This window comes from Astyanax mexicanus, chromosome 24 (genome assembly GCF_023375975.1).
Source record: "Astyanax mexicanus isolate ESR-SI-001 chromosome 24, AstMex3_surface, whole genome shotgun sequence".
NCBI lineage: Eukaryota > Metazoa > Chordata > Actinopteri > Characiformes > Acestrorhamphidae > Astyanax > Astyanax mexicanus.
In genome coordinates, this window is record NC_064431.1 from 24,845,738 (window position 1) to 24,865,761 (window position 20,024).

Sequence of the window (20,024 nt, forward strand, 5' to 3'; positions counted from 1 at the left end):
TTCAGATAGAGTAATGTATTAAGGCAACAGGAATGAGTGAAAACCTAGAGACACAACTAAATATGTATTTTAACTTAACTTAAATACATATTTGAAGGATTTAAATAATTATATTTCATGGTAAAGTTTATAGTTACAGAGTGGGGACGGGTAACAGATGTTATTTTTTCAATGTTCTAAGTATTTTTTTTTTTTTTTTTATGACATATCTTACTTTTACAATTAGGTAAATTTACAAGACTACAAAACACAGATGCCATAGATAGTAAAAGCTTTTCCTCTAGCAATAGCTTTTAGCCTAGCTCGGATACCGTTTCACTCTCCTGGACACTCGACCAGGTAAATTTCACTTCTATTTCAACTCTTTCATCGTGACAGCCCTGCACATGGATGCATTGCGAAGTTTGCCCTTAATTGGTACCAGTGATCGATTAAACAAACTGAAAGATTATCAGCAGATAATATCAGCCTCAAAAACACGGATAAATCCATCTCTGTTCGAGATGTTAGTTGTTTAACAGTATTTTTCTGGCTCTGAACTTGGAACAGGAACAGCTGCAGGGTATTGATCGCAGGATGAAGGGATCAATAGGAGTACTGTTTGTACAGTATATGCAAATTCTACAAACAGCCGGTGCTATGGTAACCCCCTTTCCATCAATATATTTGGTTTGACAATTTTTTTATAATTTTATTTTTTTAATTTTAAAGCATTTACATAGATACATTCATCATATACACACAACTGTTACACAATGTAATAAAAAGTAAAAAAAAAAAAAAAAAAAAAACAGAAAGTGATGCAGTGTCCCATAATCCAAAATCCATATTATGGCAACTAAGTTAAAAAAAAATACTTTAACCCTTTCAGACCTGAATTATCTTTAGTGAAGAAAAAAAAATGCAAGAATGCGGTTTTCTGTCTGTAATGCACAAAAAAGAAGACTCTAATATTATATTATAAAATCTATATCTATATCTAAGAAAATAAATCCAATTAATTAAATATTTTAAAAAATAAATATATATATATATATATATATATATATATATATATATATATATATATATATATTTAATTATTTTATATATTGACATTTTTATTTCATAAACCATCCATATGTAGTAAAAAAAACATGCTTCTAACCCTGGTTAGCACTGCTGGAGCAGCCATAGCATTACCCACTAACCGCGCTAGGCTAGCACTTTTTCGTGAGTATACTTGAGTATATCAGACTGTAGTCTGCGCGTTTATGCGTTTATCGTGTTAAAGCAAGCTACGTGGAATGAAACGCTAGCTAATATCGCCCTGGCTAACTGGAAAACACTCAGGGTTCCTCAGTGTAGCGCTGGCAGGCGGCGTTAGCTGCTAACCGCGGCTAGCACTAGTGGAAATCTGCTAGTGGAAAGCGTACTGTAAGTTTCAGAAGAGAAATCTGTGTAGATTAACATCCAGTTCTTACAGTTTACATATTACAGTTTTGTTTACTTAGCTTAGCATAGCTCAGCTCAGCTTAGCTTAGCTTTACAAGTCTCGCCACACAGCGGTGAGATCTGCTGAATTAGAAGGAAAACATGGCGACACCCCTGTTCCTCACTAGTGTAGCATAATGTGCCTTATATTGCAGTGAGCCTTTTTTATGAAAATAGACCAGAAAATAGATGTTTATTAATAGTGCGCCTTATAATCCGGTAGTTAATAAAATACGGTAGTTAAATTCAGGTGGTAAAGTTGTTTTTCTTTGGCTAGGCAGTGTAGCATCTTTAAAGAGTTATATAATATTCTACCATATATTAATTATATCTACTTTCATTTCGCAATACTGTTTAAATAATATTAATAATAATAATAATAATAATAATAATAATAAACTTTATTTTTATAGCACCTTTCATACATAAAAATGCAGCTCAAAGTGCTTTACAATAAAATTAAATAAAATTAAATAAATCAGCAAAATGTAAAAGTAATAAAAAAACAAATAAAACAATTAAAAAGTAATCATTTCGTAAAATAGTACGAAATAAGACATTTATATTAAAATAAAATTAAACATAACATATAAAATAAGAATAAGAAGAACACATGCATTTAAATAAAAAAATGCAAGTATAAGCAGCACAGAACTAGTAGAAAGCTAAGCTAAACAGGAAGGCTTTTAAATTTAATTTAATATATTAAATTACATGTTTTTTTTTCTGGGTTGTCCTAATGATTTGGCACGTCTGTGAATATAATTAGCTGTGGAAGGTGATGAGTTAGGGGAGTGCGGCTGTGTGGAACGGGTGAGGTGGTGTCTCTAACTCACCTCATTAATTGCTGCTTTGTTTGTTTGTTGCTGCTGCCTTGTCTCCCCGGTTTTGACGGACAACACATAAATTAGGAGGGATGCTAATTACAATGTGGCACACACAAACACACACACACACACTCTTTCCATCTCTCTCACACACACACACACACACGCACTGTTTCCCACGTCTGAGCATCCGTGATGTCACCTCCCTGCGGAGGAAAACAGGCTCACACCTAATTTAATTAGCAATCAGCGAGGGAGTGTCTGCGTGGGTGTGTGAGCCTGTGTGTGTGTGTTAGCGAGTTAGCGTGTTAGCAAATATGTGTGTGTGTGTGTGTGTGTGTGTCTGTGTTTGTGTGTGTTTGTTTGTTTTCGACAGAAGTCTAATCACTGGAAAAGCTGGTCTTGAAGAACTTATTGATGTGTCAGTGACATGCATCATCAAAACATGCTACCGCTAATCTTTAGCTAAAGTTGAGTTTAGCTAAAGTTTAGCTAAGTTTGGTCGAGCAAGGTGTGCACTACACTGAGTGAGAGAGAGAAGCAGTATATCCAACGTCTTTAGCCTGGGTTTAAAAGGCCTAATTAGAGTAAGAGCTTCAGCCTCATCCTCAACTCCAGAATCAATCTCAGTTCCCACAATTCCGAGCGTTTCTACTCAAAGCTGACCCATGTTCTGATCAGGAAGTAAAGGATCATCACGATCTCCAGATTCTCTAGAGCAGGGGTGTCCAAACTCAAGGCCCGTGGGCCAAATGTGGCCCTCCACGTCCTTTTATGTGGCCCGCGAGAGCGTGAAATGTCTTAGTGTCTAAAAATAAATAGGTCAGAAGCGTTTTTTTGACCGAAAACTACATTTCCCACGATGCATGTCGATTGCGTTACCCGCGAAAGTACTGCTTACCGCCACTCATTGATGTGGAAACTAGGGGTGGGCGATATGGCTCTAAAATAATATCACGATATTTCAGGGTATTTTTGTGATAACGATATACTTGGCGATATAGGAAAACTAAAATAATGAATTAATTTCAAGAATATAGTATAAGAGTATAACAGTATAATCATAATGTGGCAAAATAAATAATATAGCATAAAATAATATAACGCAGCAAAAAATATTGCAGAATATTTAGTGCATGCATATAAACTGCAAACTAAAACAATTATACAATAAATACACCTAAAGCTTCACAGTAAATAATAGACTACTTTTAAGACAGAACAGCCCTATTATCACGATATGGATTTTTAATATCATGATATTTCTGTGTCACGATTTATTGTATACGATATAATATTGCCCACCCCTAGTGGAAACACTGCCGTAATTTTGCAGACAAATGTTTATTGTAATCAAAGCATCTCATTAGTTTGATGCGAGAGTGTTGCAATCCATATTTTTTTATATCTGTCACAGGTTCTTAGCAGCTCACATTTTTTTTTTTTTATATGAATCAAGCCTCTTTACAGTGTTCAAAGGTTCAAAGTTAATATTATAACCTGTGTTTGATGTTATTTTTTATTCACTTGAATAGTTTGGTCTTGATTGATGGAGCTTTTGGATTTCATAACATGACTAAAATTAAAAGGATTTATGTTATAACAGAGCAACAAGAAAGCGAATATATTTTTCCATGCAACTGTACTGTTTTAATTGAATAAGTCATTTTTATAAGAAGTTATTTAACATAAAGAAGTAGTTACATTAATTTTTTATTGCATTTTGTTACATTTTGTTTCATTTCTAAGTTACATCTGGCCCAATAAGTCTATTCCTATAAGTAATACAGTGTAATTCAACCATCAAACCACAGCCGCGGTCTTTATTACACTGATCTGAAGCCCTCAGTTTCTCCTAAAGCATGACCACACTGCCATCTGCTGGATACAGGACTAAAAGTTTTACTGAGTGTGTTCTACTGTAAAACTGTAGCATCCTGATTATTCTATTCCACTATGAGTTATGACATAATAAATCCTTTACACATTTGTAGGTAATTAATTCCATTATTTTATACACCTCTGTTTTCTTCTGTTATGTTTTGTTTAGTTATATTGTGTATTTTATCTTCTGTGTGTTTTCTATGTTCTATCCTCTGGTATGTTGCTTAGAAAATCATGTCAATAATAATAATAATAATTAATTGGGTTCCATTTCAATTTTTTTCATTAGTTTTTATTCAGTACCATTCAAAAATGTTTAATTTTCATTCAATTCAATTTCATTCTATTCTACTTTATTCCTAATAATACTGGAGTTCCATTCACTTCAATTCTATTCCACATCATTCTAGCCAAATGCCATTCTATTCAATTCCATTCATTTTTATCCAATTCCGTTCTATTTCATTTAATTCCTCGTTCAATTGAATTAATACCAGTTCCTTTACATTTCCATCCCATTTATTTATTTCCACTTCCATTCCATTTCAGTAATTTCTGTTCCATTTTAATCTATTCCATTTCATTTTTTATAACCATTAATTTCTATCCAATTCCATTCTATTACATTACATTCCTCATTTATCTGAAATATCAGTTCTTAACCATTGCATTCTATTCATTTATATTCACTTCCATTCCAATACAGTCATTTCTGTTCCATTTAAATCTATTCCATTTCATTCATTTCTATCCAATTTGATTACATTTCATTCCGTTCCCCATTCAGTTGAATTTATATAAGTTATTTATATAAGTTCCTAACCATTCCATTCATTTATTTCCACTTCTATTCCATTTTAATAATTTCTGTTCCATTTTATCTATTTTATTCCACTCCATTATTCATTTCTATCCAATTCCATTCTATTTCATTTAATTCTTGTTCAATGTAATTAATATCAGTTCCTTTACATTTCCATTCCATTTATTTATTTCCACTTCCATTCCATTTCAGTTATTTATGTTCAATTTTATCTATTTCATTCCACTCCATTCATTTCTATCCAATTCCATTCAATTGAAATGATATCAGTTCTTAACCATTGTATTCTATTCATTTATATTCACTTCCATTCTATTTAATTGATTTATATTCTATACCACTTCATTAAATCACATTAATACTATGCAAGTATTTTCTTACATTTCAGTCCAATCAATTCCATTCTACTTTGTTACATTACATTAATTTATATTCAACTCAATTTTATTTCATTTAATTCCTGATTCAATTTAATGAATGCCAGTTCACTTGCATTCAATTCCATTCAAGTGATTTATATTTAATTCTATTCATTTCTTTTCCATTAAAACCCATTTCATCCCTTCCTATTCATTTCTATCCAACTCCATTCTATTTGATTCATTTCTGTTCTAGTTCATGTCACTCAGTTACACTTTATTACATCACTTTAATTACTATCCAGCTCCATTCCAGTTGAATAATTACTATCCAACTCAGTTCCATTTGATTAATTTCTATTCTAGTTAATTTCTCTCAATTACACTTTATTACACCACATTTATTACAAGCAATTTGACTCATTTCTATTCTAGTTCATTTAAATCAATTACACTTTATTACATCACTTTAATTGCTATGTAGTCTTATTCAGTGTTATACCACAGGATACTGTATACACAGGAAACCAGAACACAGTTTAACTCCCATTTTAATTATTTTAATTCAATTCCATTCTAAATGAAGCCACATAATACTGCACTCAGTTCTGCATACCATTCCATTCAATTCCGTTCTAGTCTATTTCTAATTATGTCATTGAATATCGCATAAAAACATGGTTCAGCTGTTTTATATTTTATTAAATTCCATCCTCATAGCCAGGTGCCCAGTTCTATTGTAATCAATACATTTACAATCACAAATGTGTATTTATGCTACTAAAACTATACACATACCTCTTTTCTATTCAACTATATTTCATTGTATTTTATTGAATCTTTTCTGTTACATTCAGTTCATACTTGTTTATACTTGAGTTTTACCTCATGTCAGGAAATATTTACCACATTCCTCATTCAGTTCATTTTTAATCCGTCTCGTTGTGTCTGTGAGAATAGGGGTGTGGAGAATAAGCCGGAGCTGCAGCGTGTGCTGGAACAGAGGAAGAGGGAGCAGATGATAAAACAGAGGAAGCTGGAGGAGGAGGCCAGGAGGAAGATCTCCCCGCTGGAGCAGGAGCTCCTCAAGAGGCACAAGAAACTAGAGGAGGTACAGTATAACCAACCTACCTTCTTATATCACATACAGTGTTCAGCTCAGATGGGGCTCATGTTAACCCTAACTGTTCCCATCACTGACTCTGAGACCACTTCAGTTTCTCTGATATGATTTTGCTATTTATAGGTTTATGTTTGAGTAAAATGAATGTTGTTGTTTTATTCTATAAACTACAGACTATTTCTCCCAAATTCAAAATAAAAATATTGTCATTTAGAGCATTTATTTGCAGAAAATGAGAAATGGCTGAAATAGCAACAAAAAAGATGCAGAGCTTTCAGACCTCAAATAATGCAAAGAGAACAATTTCATATTTATATTATATTTTATTGACATTTTTTTTAGTTTTAAGTGTTCAAAAAATAAATGCATCTTGACATCTTGTCCCCTCCACCAGTCTTACACACTGCTTTTGGATAACTTTATGCCTTTACTCCTGGTAAAAAAACATTCAAGTATTTCAGCTTGGTTTGATGGCTTGTGATCATCCTTCGTCTTGATTATATTCCAGAGGTTTTAATTTTTTTTTTCCAGAGCTGTATGTGGGGCCAACATGAAACATGAATTCTTTTTCTGTTGGTTCCTGGCATCATTTATTCGCATAATAAGTTAGGAGTGGCCCCCACACCTAACTCACCATCAGTGTGTAGTCTTGTCAACCAGGGATACCTTCCCTTTGATAGTTAACACAGCTAGCGGTTAGCTGCTAATGCTAATGCTGCTGCATTCCAAATCTGGAAATCTGGATATCTAAGCTTACTGTAATTAAACGGAAGCGTTTAAAGTAGCTGTTTACTTAAATTAGATTAGATTTACTAGAATTAGATGGGAATTAGAAGGGAAATATGGCGATACCCCTGTTCCTTACTAGTGTCACATAATGCTCCTTATAATCTGGTGCGCCTTATGTATGAAAATAGACCAGAAAATAGACATTTATATTGATAGTGAGCCTTATAATCTGGTGTGGCTTATAGTGCGAAAATTACATTCTATTCAGATTTAGATTTACTAACGGCAAGTGCATGGAAAAAAAAATTCTGGTGCCCAGTTGTGACTCATTCAGGTCCCACAGGGGCATGTAATCTTGGGCAGAAGGTGCATCATAATGCTAGTTAGTATTATATCTGTTTCATCCTGTGTGTATTTGTGTGTGTATTTGTGTGTGTGTGTGTTTTGCAGCTAGAGCGAGAGCAGGAACAGCAGGAGGACTGCTCTCGCAGCGCTCCAGAATTCATCAAGGTCAAAGAGAACCTGAGGAGGACGTCGTTCACGAGCTCGGCAGAGAAGGAGGTGTAGAGCGGAAGAAGCTCCTGGAGATTCACCCAATGTAACATAGAGATCGACCGCACTGCTGTGCTTCTCTCTAATATCTCTCACCGTCTCACACGGACTCTACTGGTTCTACTGGACTAAACGTTCTCTTTCCCTGAAAACCAAGAAGACAGAGAGCCTCCGAAGTTCGGACACGGGAACGTGTCTCAGATTTTGGGAACTTTGCGAGGACTTTACGAAAGTGTGGGTTGGAAAGTTAGCAGGAAGTCTCTGGGCAGCCAGACGATGTGACCAGTGACCAGGGTTCCAGAGAACCACTGCTTTGAGACCGAGGTTGAGGTGCAAAGGCAGAGGTGGATTTGATTAACCTCTAACATCGTTATGTATACAGGCAATCAGGAAAACAAGAAAAAAAGAAAACCCTATCAGTATTAATCTCTTTTTTGTGGTCGAACATCTGCCAAATATACTACAAATCCCGTAAACATTTGAGGAATCGATGCTCATCAACGTAATACCGCTTTACACTTATGTACACTAAGTGTGTTAAACACCTATTTAATACGATATAACACAAAACATACTTTATCCATCAGCACAGGTCACTTTTTTGCTCCTAAGTAGAACCACTAATACCTTATTTTATAGTTTATTTTACTGTGATCACAAAATAAATTGGCATCAGCTGGACTTCCATCCAAATGTTTGGAACGCAATTTTGCATTTCACCACAAAAACATAATATATATAGTGAAATAAGTTGTGTTTCCATCCACTACAGTTATTAGAAGAAACTTGACTGTGACACCCTAATGATGTCCACCACACTCATGGGAGTGCAAACACACCAGACAGTTCTGCAAGAAAAAGTGCAGAGCTGTGTGTCGGTCAACACAATAGGGAAATGAAGCTGGATGCAGTTGTAGACATATCTTTATTAACAAGCAAAACACAGTCAAATAATCAGACACTAATGTACAAGTGCGTTAAACATCTATTTAAAAACGATATAACACAAAACATACTTTATCCATCAGCACAGGTCACTTTTTCGCTCCTAAATAGAATCACTAATACCTTATTTTATAGTTTATTTTACTGTGATTACATAATAAATTGGCATCAGTTGGATTTCCATCCAAGTGTTTGGAATGGAATTTTGCATTTTATCACAAGTAATTATAAGTTGTGTTTCCATCCACTACAGTTATCCACTACCATGATTAGGAGTGGCAGAAACCTATTTGTGACCATTTCCGATGTTTGATCGCTAATTAGGATGAGCAGGGCCTATCTTTGTGACACCCTAATGATGTCCACCACACTTGTGGGAGTGCAAACACACCAGACAGTTCTGCAAGAAAAGTGCAGAGCTGTGTGTCCGTCAACACAATAGGGAAATGAAGCTGGATGCAGTTGCAGACAGATCTTTATTCACAAGCAAAACACAGTCAAATAATCAGACAAATGGTCAAAACGGGCAAACAAACACAGGAATACAAGAAATAAAAGAAACACTTAAAAGTTTAGATCACGATAAACGGAAACGAAGATTTTGCAATGTGTCTACAGCTTGAGGCTCTTTTAAAAAGAGTGTAAATTGTTGGCGACTAGAACTTCAGTGAGACCAAGTGCTGTTGGGTTGAGGGTGGAGTTACACCAGAGGCACTTACATTAGACATCATCATGTATTTAAAAAAAAATATATATATATATATACCATCTCTCTTTTTCACAGTTTGGATTCCTGCAAAATTTTGTAAAAACTTTTCCACAGCATTGTAGCAAAAAACAATAAGCTTTTTCTATTCAGGTTTTATAAAGCACTTTTTTTTTTAACAAGTTACAATAGGTCTATGGGCTACACAAAACATGTTCATGTAGTTCTGTGCACAAAATCGCTCTAAAATAAAGGGTTTTAGTCCCTTTTAAAAAGAACTGTTTAAGGGCTCTGTCACTTTTATGCAAATAAGCTGTTGCTGCCATGACATCACATTTACACTGAGCGGTTACCGCACGTTAGTGTTAGCTCGTGCTAAACGGCGAAACAAGAACAAGCTAGTTCGTGCTTAACTGTAATAGAAGGATAAAACTTATTTGCTGACTTGCCAAGGTCAGTAGGTACAGATCCCTCCCTCAGACGAAGTCTGCTGGCTAATCCCTAATCCTGCTGTGTACTGTACATTGTACAGAGCTCTCAACCTGCAGATCGACATGTCGTTTTTTTCAACTGATCTAGTGGGTGGGGCTCTGGGGAGGGTTGCCAGGTGAGGGGTGGTGCCAGGGTGGTTCTATGTATGTTTAATTATTTTACAGAAAACAGATGGATGGATCGAGAACCAAGTAGACAAAATAAAGGAAATAAAAAAAGTGTGCAAACAGTGAACATTGCATAATATGTTGCCTTTAACAATTTGCAAAAATGTAGTGGATGGAAACCAGCTATTTTTTTTTCTTCAATCAACATACAGGGGTTGGACAATGAAACTGAAACACCTGTCATTTTAGTGTGGGAGGTTTCATGAATAAATTGGAGCAGCCTGGTGATCAGTCTTCATTAATTGCACATTACTGCACCAGTAAGAGCAGAGTGTGAAGGTTCAATTAGCAGGGTAAGAGCACAGTTCTGCTCAAAATATTGCAATGCACACTATAACATTATGGGTGACATACCAGAGTTCAAAAGCAGACAAATTGTTGGTGCATCTGTGACCAAGACAGCAAGTCTTTGTGATGTATCAAGAGCCACGGTATCCAGGGTAATGTCAGCATACCATCAAGAAGGACCAACCACATCCAACAGGATTAACTGTGGACGCTGTAAGAGGAAGCTGTCTGAAAGGGATGTTCGGGTGCTAACCCGGATTCGGCTGCCCCAATATTCACCTCAACTCTCCTGTTTTCACCAGAACTGTCCATCAGGACAATAAATTATTGTGGTCTAAAACCAGTTTCATTGTCCAACCCCTGTCCAACCCCTTCAAAAAAAACTTTTATTCTTTGATTTCCTCACATGAATATGATGAACGAAACTATATATCTGTACAAAACCCATCCACAAACAACAGCAACACCGACACAAGCTGAAAAACCCAGTCATTACTGTGATTCTGTACTGAACTGGTGATACTCCTGCTATCACACGCTGCTTATCACTTGACCACAGTAAAAAAAAAAGAGAATGTATTTTTACGTAGAAACAGGGTGGAGCTGGGTTTGTTTGTCTCCACTCTTTTATTCAGTGCCTTTCTGAAAAGTGAGCAAGCAAGCCTGACTGTTACTGCATTTCAATCAATTTTACATCAATAATAGAGAAGACTTGTTTTTTCAAGGGCTTACCCAGCAGCCACAGGACATCAATAAGATGTTGGACAGACGGTTGGTCAGATTTTAGAGTTGAATATCCGTGGAAAACAAACATTGGACTGACATCAAGCTCCAAAGTTAGAAAGACGTGAAAATGTAATGAGTTAACATCAAGTTACTCATCTGTCGAAAACCAATACTGGTTTGATATTTCAAGTTCCATTGTTGTAAAATCTATCATAAACCAACATCGGACTGACATCAAGCTCCAAAATTTGATATTTTGGTTCAAAATCAAAGTCAAATATATGTTGAGAAATCCAACATTGGGTTAACATCAAGCTCCAAAGTTGGAGAGACATTGAATTTTGGTTCAAAATAAAATCATATGTCAAAAAACAACATTGAGTTGACATCAAGCTCCAATGTTGTTTAGATGTTAAACCAATATTGGGTTAAAATCGAGCTCTACTGTTAGACAGATGCTGCTATTTGGTTCAAAGTCAAAGTCACATATCTGCCAAAAAGTAAAACTGGACCGACATCAATCTCCAATGTTGTTCAGAGGTTAAAAGTATAAATGGGTTGCAATAAAGCTTAAATTTTGGTTAAAAAAACAGTCCCACATATCCATAACCTCAAGCTCAAACATTGTACAGAAATTGAATTTTGCTTCCATTCAAAGTTACATATCTTTCAAAAACCAACATTTGGTTGACATTTTAAGTTCCAATGTTGGATTTAGGTGTAAAATCAATCTCTCATATCCAGCAAAAACCAACATCGGACTGACATCAAGCTCCAAAATTAAAGTCAAATATATCCGTAAACATACAACAATGGGTTAACATCACCTAACATTTTTTTTTTAAATCCAACATTGAGTTGATATCAAGCTCCAATGTTTTTAGATGTTAAAACCAACATTTGGTAAAAATCAAGCTCTAAGGTTAAACAGATGCTGCAAGTCACATGTCTACCAAAAACCAAAACTGGCTTGACATCAATCTCCAATGTTGTTTAGGTGTTAATGCCAACAATGGGTTTCAATAAAGCTCAAACGTTTTACAAATGTTACATTTTGGTTAGAAACAGTCACATCTAAAATAATCCAACATTGGGTTTCCATCAAATGTTGTTCAAATGTTGAAAACAATAATGGGTTTTCATTTGAAATCCAAGGCACAAATCTGTCAACAATAACATTCGGTTGACATTAATCTGTAATGTTAAATGGACATTGATTTTTAAAAATAAACTAAGTAACATATCAACATGTCAAAAGCAACATTCGGTTGACATCAAGTTTCAATGTTGTTTAGTGTTGTTGACATTGATTTTGGAAATTAAAGTCACACATATGGCGAAATCGAACATTGGGTTGACATTAAGCTCCAACATTGTTCAAACATTGAAACCAACATTGGGTTAAAATCAAGCTCTAACGTTAGACAGATGTTGTATTTTGCTTCAAAATTAAAGTCACATATCGGCAAAAAATCTAAACTGGGTTGATATCAATCTCCAATGTTGTTCAGATGTGAAAACCAACAATGGGATGCAATAAAGCTCCAACATTGTACAAATGTTACATTTTGGTTAAAAAACATAGTCACATATCTGTCAAAATCCAACATTGGGTTGCCATCAAGTTGAATTGAGATTAACTCCAACATTGTTTAAACCTTGAAAACAACATTGGGTTAAAACCAAGCTCTAACATTAGCAGATGTTGCATTGGGTTACACTGGGTGGACATCCAAACTCAAACATTGTTTAGATGTTATGGTTTGGTTGGATTTCAAATTTTAATTGGTCAACAAATTTGGGTTGGAATCAATCTCAAACATTAAAGAGACACTTAAACTTATCAACATATCAACATCTAACAGTATGTTTAGCAGAGGTTGGGTTGTGGTCCCTATACAGTATCTCGAGACCTCAAAGTCAGTATGATGTTGGCATGTGACATTTGCAAGATGTTTGATTTTGGACACTTTATTTCAGAACTTAAAACCCTTAATATCAACAAAATAATAAAACGTTTAGACTTTTGGCATCAAAACCCACATTTAACCAGATGTTGGTGGGCAGCTGGGTAGTTCTGGCAGGTGTAGGTTAAATCCTGTAGCATGTCTGCAGTGTGTGTCTGTGTGTGTATGTTTACGTGTTTACTGTATGTGTGAAAGTGAAAGTTTGAGAGTGAAAGATTATTAACAGCAGTATCCAGCCGTTAATCACAATCTGAAATTAGCATAATCACAATCACTGGTGAAAGAAAGATCACACTGATGAATCAGACTGCACGTTTACTGTATATCGAACTGAATTTTATTAGGGATGCACTAAAATTAAAATTTTTGAACAAAAAAAAATGAAATAATGAAGCAGCTGAATTATGTAATATGGAATTTTTTTTTTATTTTATATTTTTTCTATTTTTTACCATTGCAAAAGTATTTTTTTTTTGTTTGTTAGGATTTTTAGGCATTTTTAATTTTTTTGCAATTTTTGGTTTAATCATTTTATAATTTCGGTTGCAGAATATATTTAATATTTGGTGCATCCCTAAAGTTTTCTTCTTCTTTTCCTGTTTATGAAACATAAACCTAATTCTTTAGCAGCACTTATCATTTTGTCTTTTTCTAATCCTATGGGTTTTAAAGCACAAGCCTTTAGCAGTCTCTAAAGCCATTGGAAATAACAATCAGTATAAAACCAATTCTCATGTGTTTGTATTGGTATTTTATGTTCTTGTTAATTGTTAATTGCGTTTTTGATTTGATTTGTTGGTTCTGGAACACTGTAGTAGCTGTAAATCATGACACATTTGAAGGCACACATACTGTATGCACACACTTTGCTGTAAAAAAGTGACAAAAGAAGTGTTATAACTTTATATAAAAATAAACGGAAACTAATATTATACTGTGGCGTGTTGATGTTGTTATGCACTATCCCTATTCAAACTACTTGCAATGTTCTAAATTTATTCAGATTAATATTTAGAACAGGGGTCGGCAATTAAATTTGGTCGCGGGCCAGATATTTTCCAAGCCATTACATGGCGGGCCACAAAAAAATAAAGTGTAATGAGATGGAGTGCTACAGACTAGTAGCTCTCCAGCCCAGAGGGTTGATGAACCCAATTGCAGAACAGTTGATCTCAAAGCAGGTAAACCCAAGAAGAAAAGAAAAATAAATCAATAAACACACCACTCCTCACGCGGGATCGAACCTGGGTCGTCAGGGTTGCAGTCCAATACACTACTGCTGCCCTGGCTAGTGAATTGGGACACGGCCGTGTGTAAGGAGATAGGGAGCCCAAGAATGGCCGGTAAAACGAGAACGGGCAGAAACTAAAGTCACGCCAAGCGCGACAGAAAGAGACAGGGGAGGGATGTAAACAAAAGCTCACCAGAGAAGCAATTTATGTATTATATTTTTATTATCGTTCATTAATGATCGACCCTGATTTAGAATATACACCATCTGTCCACTCATTATCCATCTAACAGTGCATCTAATAGCTTTTCTGTCGTGGTCCATGCTGTAGGGTCCTGACCATTAAAGAACCAGGTGAAAGAAGGATAATAATAAAGTATGCAGAGAAACAGATACAGTACAGGACTACAGTCTCTTATTATAGAACTTCAAAGCAATCGTACCGTATATGATCAATAGAGCTAAAAGACAATTGATTAGTAAATATAAAAACATGTAGGTGGTGTTAATAAATTGGCCAGGCAGTGTATATTGGTAAGGAACCTAAGATAAACTCCATTAAGTCCTGCTGTTTTATTATTTCCATCCTCTGTTAAAAACATCATATGGGTTTTCTTGGTGGCGCAACTGTCTAAGCGTTAGCTATATCAATTGGAATTTTTAAGAGTTCTTTAAGCAATGGCGTAAAAGAACCATGTTTGAGTGTGAGGAACATTTTTCATCTTAAGGTTTAAAGAAATAAATCTTCTTCACTCTCACACTCTTTCCTTTTTTCAAAAACGTTCCCACTTAAAAATAAGGATTCTTTATGGAAGGTCAAAATAATAAAATATATACTATGCAGTGCTTTCACACCTCAAATCGTCTTGGCATGCTCTCCACCAGTCTTTCACACTGCTTTTGGGAGATCGGAAATTCAAGCAGTGCAGCTTGGTTTGATGTCTTGTGGTCATCCGTCTTCCTCTTGATTACATTCCAGAGGTTCTCAAAGGGGAACTCTTATAACACCATCATAAGCAGGGAGCTATTAATGGAGGTATAACTGGTTCGAATCCTGTTTATGCTGCTTGCCATCGACTAGCGGAGCCCTGAGAGAGCACAGCTGGCCTTGCTCTCTCTGGGAGGGTAGATGGCACTTTCTCCCTACATCACTCCAAAGGGTGATGACGATCAGCACAAGCTGCGTCTGTGAGCTAAAGTATAGGAACCGAGTCGCTGCGCTTTCCTCCGAGCGCAATGTAATGCTATTTGGCAATCAGATCGAAAAGAGGTGGTGGCTGACTTCACAGGTATCAGAGGAGGCATGTGCTAGTCTTTAACCTCCTGGTGTTGGGGCATCACTAGTGATAGGGGGAGTCCTAATGAGTGGGTTGGGGAAAAATATAAAATTAGAAATAACTGGTACAATAATGGATAAACACACAGCATGGTCTTATTTGGTCCGTATTTAGCTCTGTAGCGCTTGCCCCACACCTGTGCTGCTGCATCTAGATATCGCTGTGGCTCGGTTACCTGTGCTGGTTCAGGTGTGCCATCGTTCAGTTCAGGTTCAGCAGCGTCCCACCTCAAACAATTTAGCCCTTGTTTACTAGAGCGCGACAAATCGGATCCTGAAGATTCTTAGGGATTATACAGATTGGAGGTGGATAGAGTGCTTTCGTGGACAAAGGGTCTTGTGAGTCGGGGGATACGGTTACCTCCTCGTCTAATTAAGAAGCCATCGAGAAGCTGGACAGAAGGCAGAGATGGAGAAGTTCCACCGGTTGAAAACCTCGCCTCGCTGAAGAGCCATTAGAAACTGACCATGATAACCCCGAATGGGATCTGCCATGTACTGTGTGTTCCTTGCCGAGCCGTGCCAGCCACTGGTGTTCCCTTGCAGGCGTTCGGTGCGGTTGCTGCTTGAGATTCGTGCCACAACCCCATTATTCTCTACGGTTTCACTTTGGAGGTTTGCGAAATTCTGCACGCAGGAAGCTGCCGTCCTTCACTCTTCCACCAACTGCTGGACGCCGGGCAGGTTTGAAGGGAGCAAATCGGGGTACAGGTGAACCCGATAGCTCATTGTGAACTAGATGGTGTGAGTAGATGGAACAGGTCTCAAGTTTTCAAGGGTTGGGATGTAACAGAGTGTTTTGGAAATAAATATATTTAGTATATTTAGTTATATTTAATATATTAAGTTTATTTTTTCTTTCTTTCCTACACTGTAAATTAGTGCTGAAGTTATCCAGACTATGAAGTAACACATAAGGAGTCATGTTTCAACTTAAAAGTGTTAAACAAACACACAAAAAAAGCATTTAGGTCTCTTGGTCTTCCTTTCCTGGGGCATTCCTGATGAGTGCCAGGTTCATCAAAACGTTTTTCAAGGTCTCAAATTTCTTGTCTTTACTTAGTTGAGATGCTCTTCCCATAATATGGATTAGAACATTAACCAAATAGGGCTTTCACTGTATTGACTGTATACCAACTCTACCTCTTCACAACTTTACAACTGATGCTCTCAAACACACTTAAAGGGCAAGAAATTCAAGTAATTAACTCTTGACAAGTTCAGCACAGCTGTTAACTGAAAGCCTACATTCCAGGTGACTCTCATAAAGCTGATTGACTGAGAAAATCCAGCCAAGATGTGCAAGAAGTGCCTTGAAAGCCCCTGGTTTAAAAAATAAAAATAAACTTTCCCACCAAAGGTTTTTACATAGAATCATATATTTGAACTAGGAAGCATTTCAGAGCTACTAAGCTTCCCCTGCTTGAATAGAACATTTCCAACTAATCACCAATGAGTTTTTTAAAAAATTGTCAGTCTGAGCAAATAACTAACTATAAAACAATGTGAGAAAAGAATGAATCGATTATGTGATATAAGAGGTTTGTAAAAATATTAAACATTAAGGGGACATATTATGCAAAACTCACTTTATGTGTGATTTTGTGAACTGCCTCTATATCCAATTTATCCATCTGATTTCTGTGAATGAGCTGAAAGGGTTCGCTGTCAGAAATCATATGCTTCTATAAGCTGTTTGGAGCAGGACGATTAGCCTGCAGACTTCGTCTGAGGAAAGAATCTATATCAAGTAAGAGTGGGTCTATGGCAAGTCAGCAGATGAAGGAGATGCAAGTATTTTCAAATAATATTTTTTTGTGCTTCTATCGCAGTTAAGCATGAACTAGCTTGTTTGTGTTGATTTTTAGCACAAGCTAAAACTATTGTGTGGCCAGCAACAGCTCATGTGCATAAAAGTGACAGAGCCCTTAAATGGCTCATTCAGAAAGGGACAAAAACTGTTATAGAGAATAGAGCTGAGATCTTTATCTTTATGTGAAAGTGATTTTGTGTGTAAAGAACCTTATGTTATGATCATTATGTTTTGGATAGTGTACAGACCTACTCTATCTCGTATAAAAAGAGGTATTTATGTCCCCTTTATCAAATACCACTATTCCTCAGAAAAATGTGGCAAATAGAACCATCAAATGTCGATTCTCCTCAGTCAAAACACAGTATTTCTTTACAGTATTTTTTGCGGTGAGAAACTGAACACTTGATTATTAGCAAACATTTTTACGAGCCAGTTAACAAAGTATGTACTCAACATTACAACCATCCACCACTATCAATCACTAATTGTGTAAACAAGGCAAATAATCAGTGTTTACCTGGACTAAACTGAACCCAATCAAGTTTTTAGGGGCCATACCTACAGAAACCTGACTGCTCATCCGGCAGTAACTTCCCTTACAAATTGCTCAGCCAGTGCAAGCAGAGTAAAATATCTCCTACTCATCGTGTCAGATATCCCACCGAGCCGTGCATTCGCTAAACCTAACTCAGACTAGGCTCCAGGGCTGCGCCTAAGGTTATGTAAACCTGATGCGAGTGCCAGTTCAGATGCATCCACCTGGGGCGGATGCTCGGGGGCCACACCCCTCCGGTTGGCCACAGGTGTTGTTTTGCAGCAGCCTGTAGGAGGGGCCTAGGCCGGTGGGTGCGCTACAAAGTGCTAGAGCTTGGATGCTTTGGGTCTCAGTGCTCTGAGTGAAGGGAAGACATGGGTGGACGAGGGGAGCTGGCTGTGACTCTGCTTGTCTTGGCGCTGATGGCCTACATCTGCGAAGCAGGTAATTTAACACTCTTTATTGCCTTGGCTCTAAAAAAAAGGGACGTGATTGTATGTTTGAATGGTTTTGAATGGACACCCTAAGTGGCCAAGAGGTTTGAGTTGGATTTTATGAATTAAAAAGCAAATTTGCTTTTGCACCAACTAAAAATTAAAGATTCAGATTGGGTTGTAACAGAGCATAGTTACCTGAAGTACCTGAAGGAGTTACTAATTGCTATGACTGTCAATTCTTGGAAAGCAAGCTGTGTATATATATATATATATATATATATATATATATATATATATTGATCAATATATAATCCTAAAGACAAGGTACAGCTGATTACTATCTGGCATAAAAACAGCCTGGCCAAATGTTGCATGTCTGCATCGCATTTTGCACGGACCAGGGTTTCTAAACACTTCAAGTAATGCTTCAAGGAACCCCCTTCATGGTTATAGTCAAGGTATTTCCTTATCAAGCAGTTCAAATAGATCTTCATCATCTGTTAACAAATTCAGTTGGCTTTGCTTAGTTTTGCTCAGACAGGAATGGAATACCGAAACTATGCTGTGGGTCTTCTAAAGACGGATTAAAAACCCTGGTTTAGCCTGATAATGTCATTCCGTTGCAGCTCTCCTAAGGAGGTCGTCAGCCGCCGACTTTCTGCGGTCGGCGAGGGAAAAGCGTGCCAGCCACTGTGTGAATGGTGGCTGCAGTTCGGAGGACAGCGAGGCTGAGGAGATGCTGGAGGCCAACTCTGATTACGTGAGTTTGTTTTCCAACACTGGGCACAAACTTACAAGCTGTACAAGCAACCCTCTGTCAGTGCATCTAATAGCACCGGGCACCAAACCAACTTTCCTGCACCCTATCGGCTACTTACTTGCTTTCATAGGAGTGATTTTCAGTGTCGTGTAATGTTTAGGGTTACAACTGAGGGTAGAGGATGATACTAAACAATTTTCAACTTTGTCAGAGTTGTAAACATTTATTAAATGTGGTGAAAAGGCAGGATTTAGATTGGAAAGTAAGGATAGGGATTGGTTCCAAGTGTAATGTTTAATGAGTGTATTCATTCAAATCCATAAGGCTACGTAACACCTACATAAGCCTTTAGCATAAGCAGGGTATAACTACATACAAGTCTATACAGCTTTATAAAGGTGATCATACTACTGCCCACACTACCCTGAATTGAAGTGAACATAGCTGCGCAGAGTGGTGGGCAGGCACCTCAGCAAACAGGGCACGGTTGGGGGTTGAGTCTTGCTCAAGGGCACCTCAACAATTAAGGCAAAAGAAAAAACACAGTTCCTTTAATCTCCTTATCCCAACTTCCTGGGGGTCTAAGGGAACTGAACTTGCAACCATTCGGTGCCAAGTCTGCGTTTTTTATTAATATTGTGACTAAAGGTGTAGCTGTTCATGAGCTGTTCTTAAATGCAAAAGTGAAGTTCTTAACTTCTATATTGGATTGAGAACATCCATTTCTCAAAGTGGTGGGCAGCCAACTCTGGACCCAGGGCACAATTGCTCAAGGGCACCTCCTCAGAATTGAGACAAGAGAAAGCAAGATAAAGGTTCCTTCATTGTTCATGTTCATGGGCTTCCCA

General features: G+C 36.8%; 1 protein-coding gene across 2 annotated transcripts in view; it reads left to right on the plus strand.

Annotated features, from left to right (window-relative positions):
* si:ch211-236d3.4 (protein FAM107B) overlaps positions 1-13,993 on the plus strand; it is a 72,556-nt gene extending 58,563 nt beyond the window's left edge. For both annotated transcript variants that reach the window (XM_049471657.1, XM_049471658.1), the window contains 2 exons: positions 6,327-6,477; positions 7,669-13,993. In XM_049471657.1, the coding sequence (XP_049327614.1) occupies positions 6,327-6,477; positions 7,669-7,785 (268 nt within the window). In that variant the 3' untranslated portion in view covers positions 7,786-13,993. The remainder of the gene's footprint in view (positions 1-6,326; positions 6,478-7,668) is intronic.
* The last annotated feature ends 6,031 nt before the right edge of the window (positions 13,994-20,024 follow it).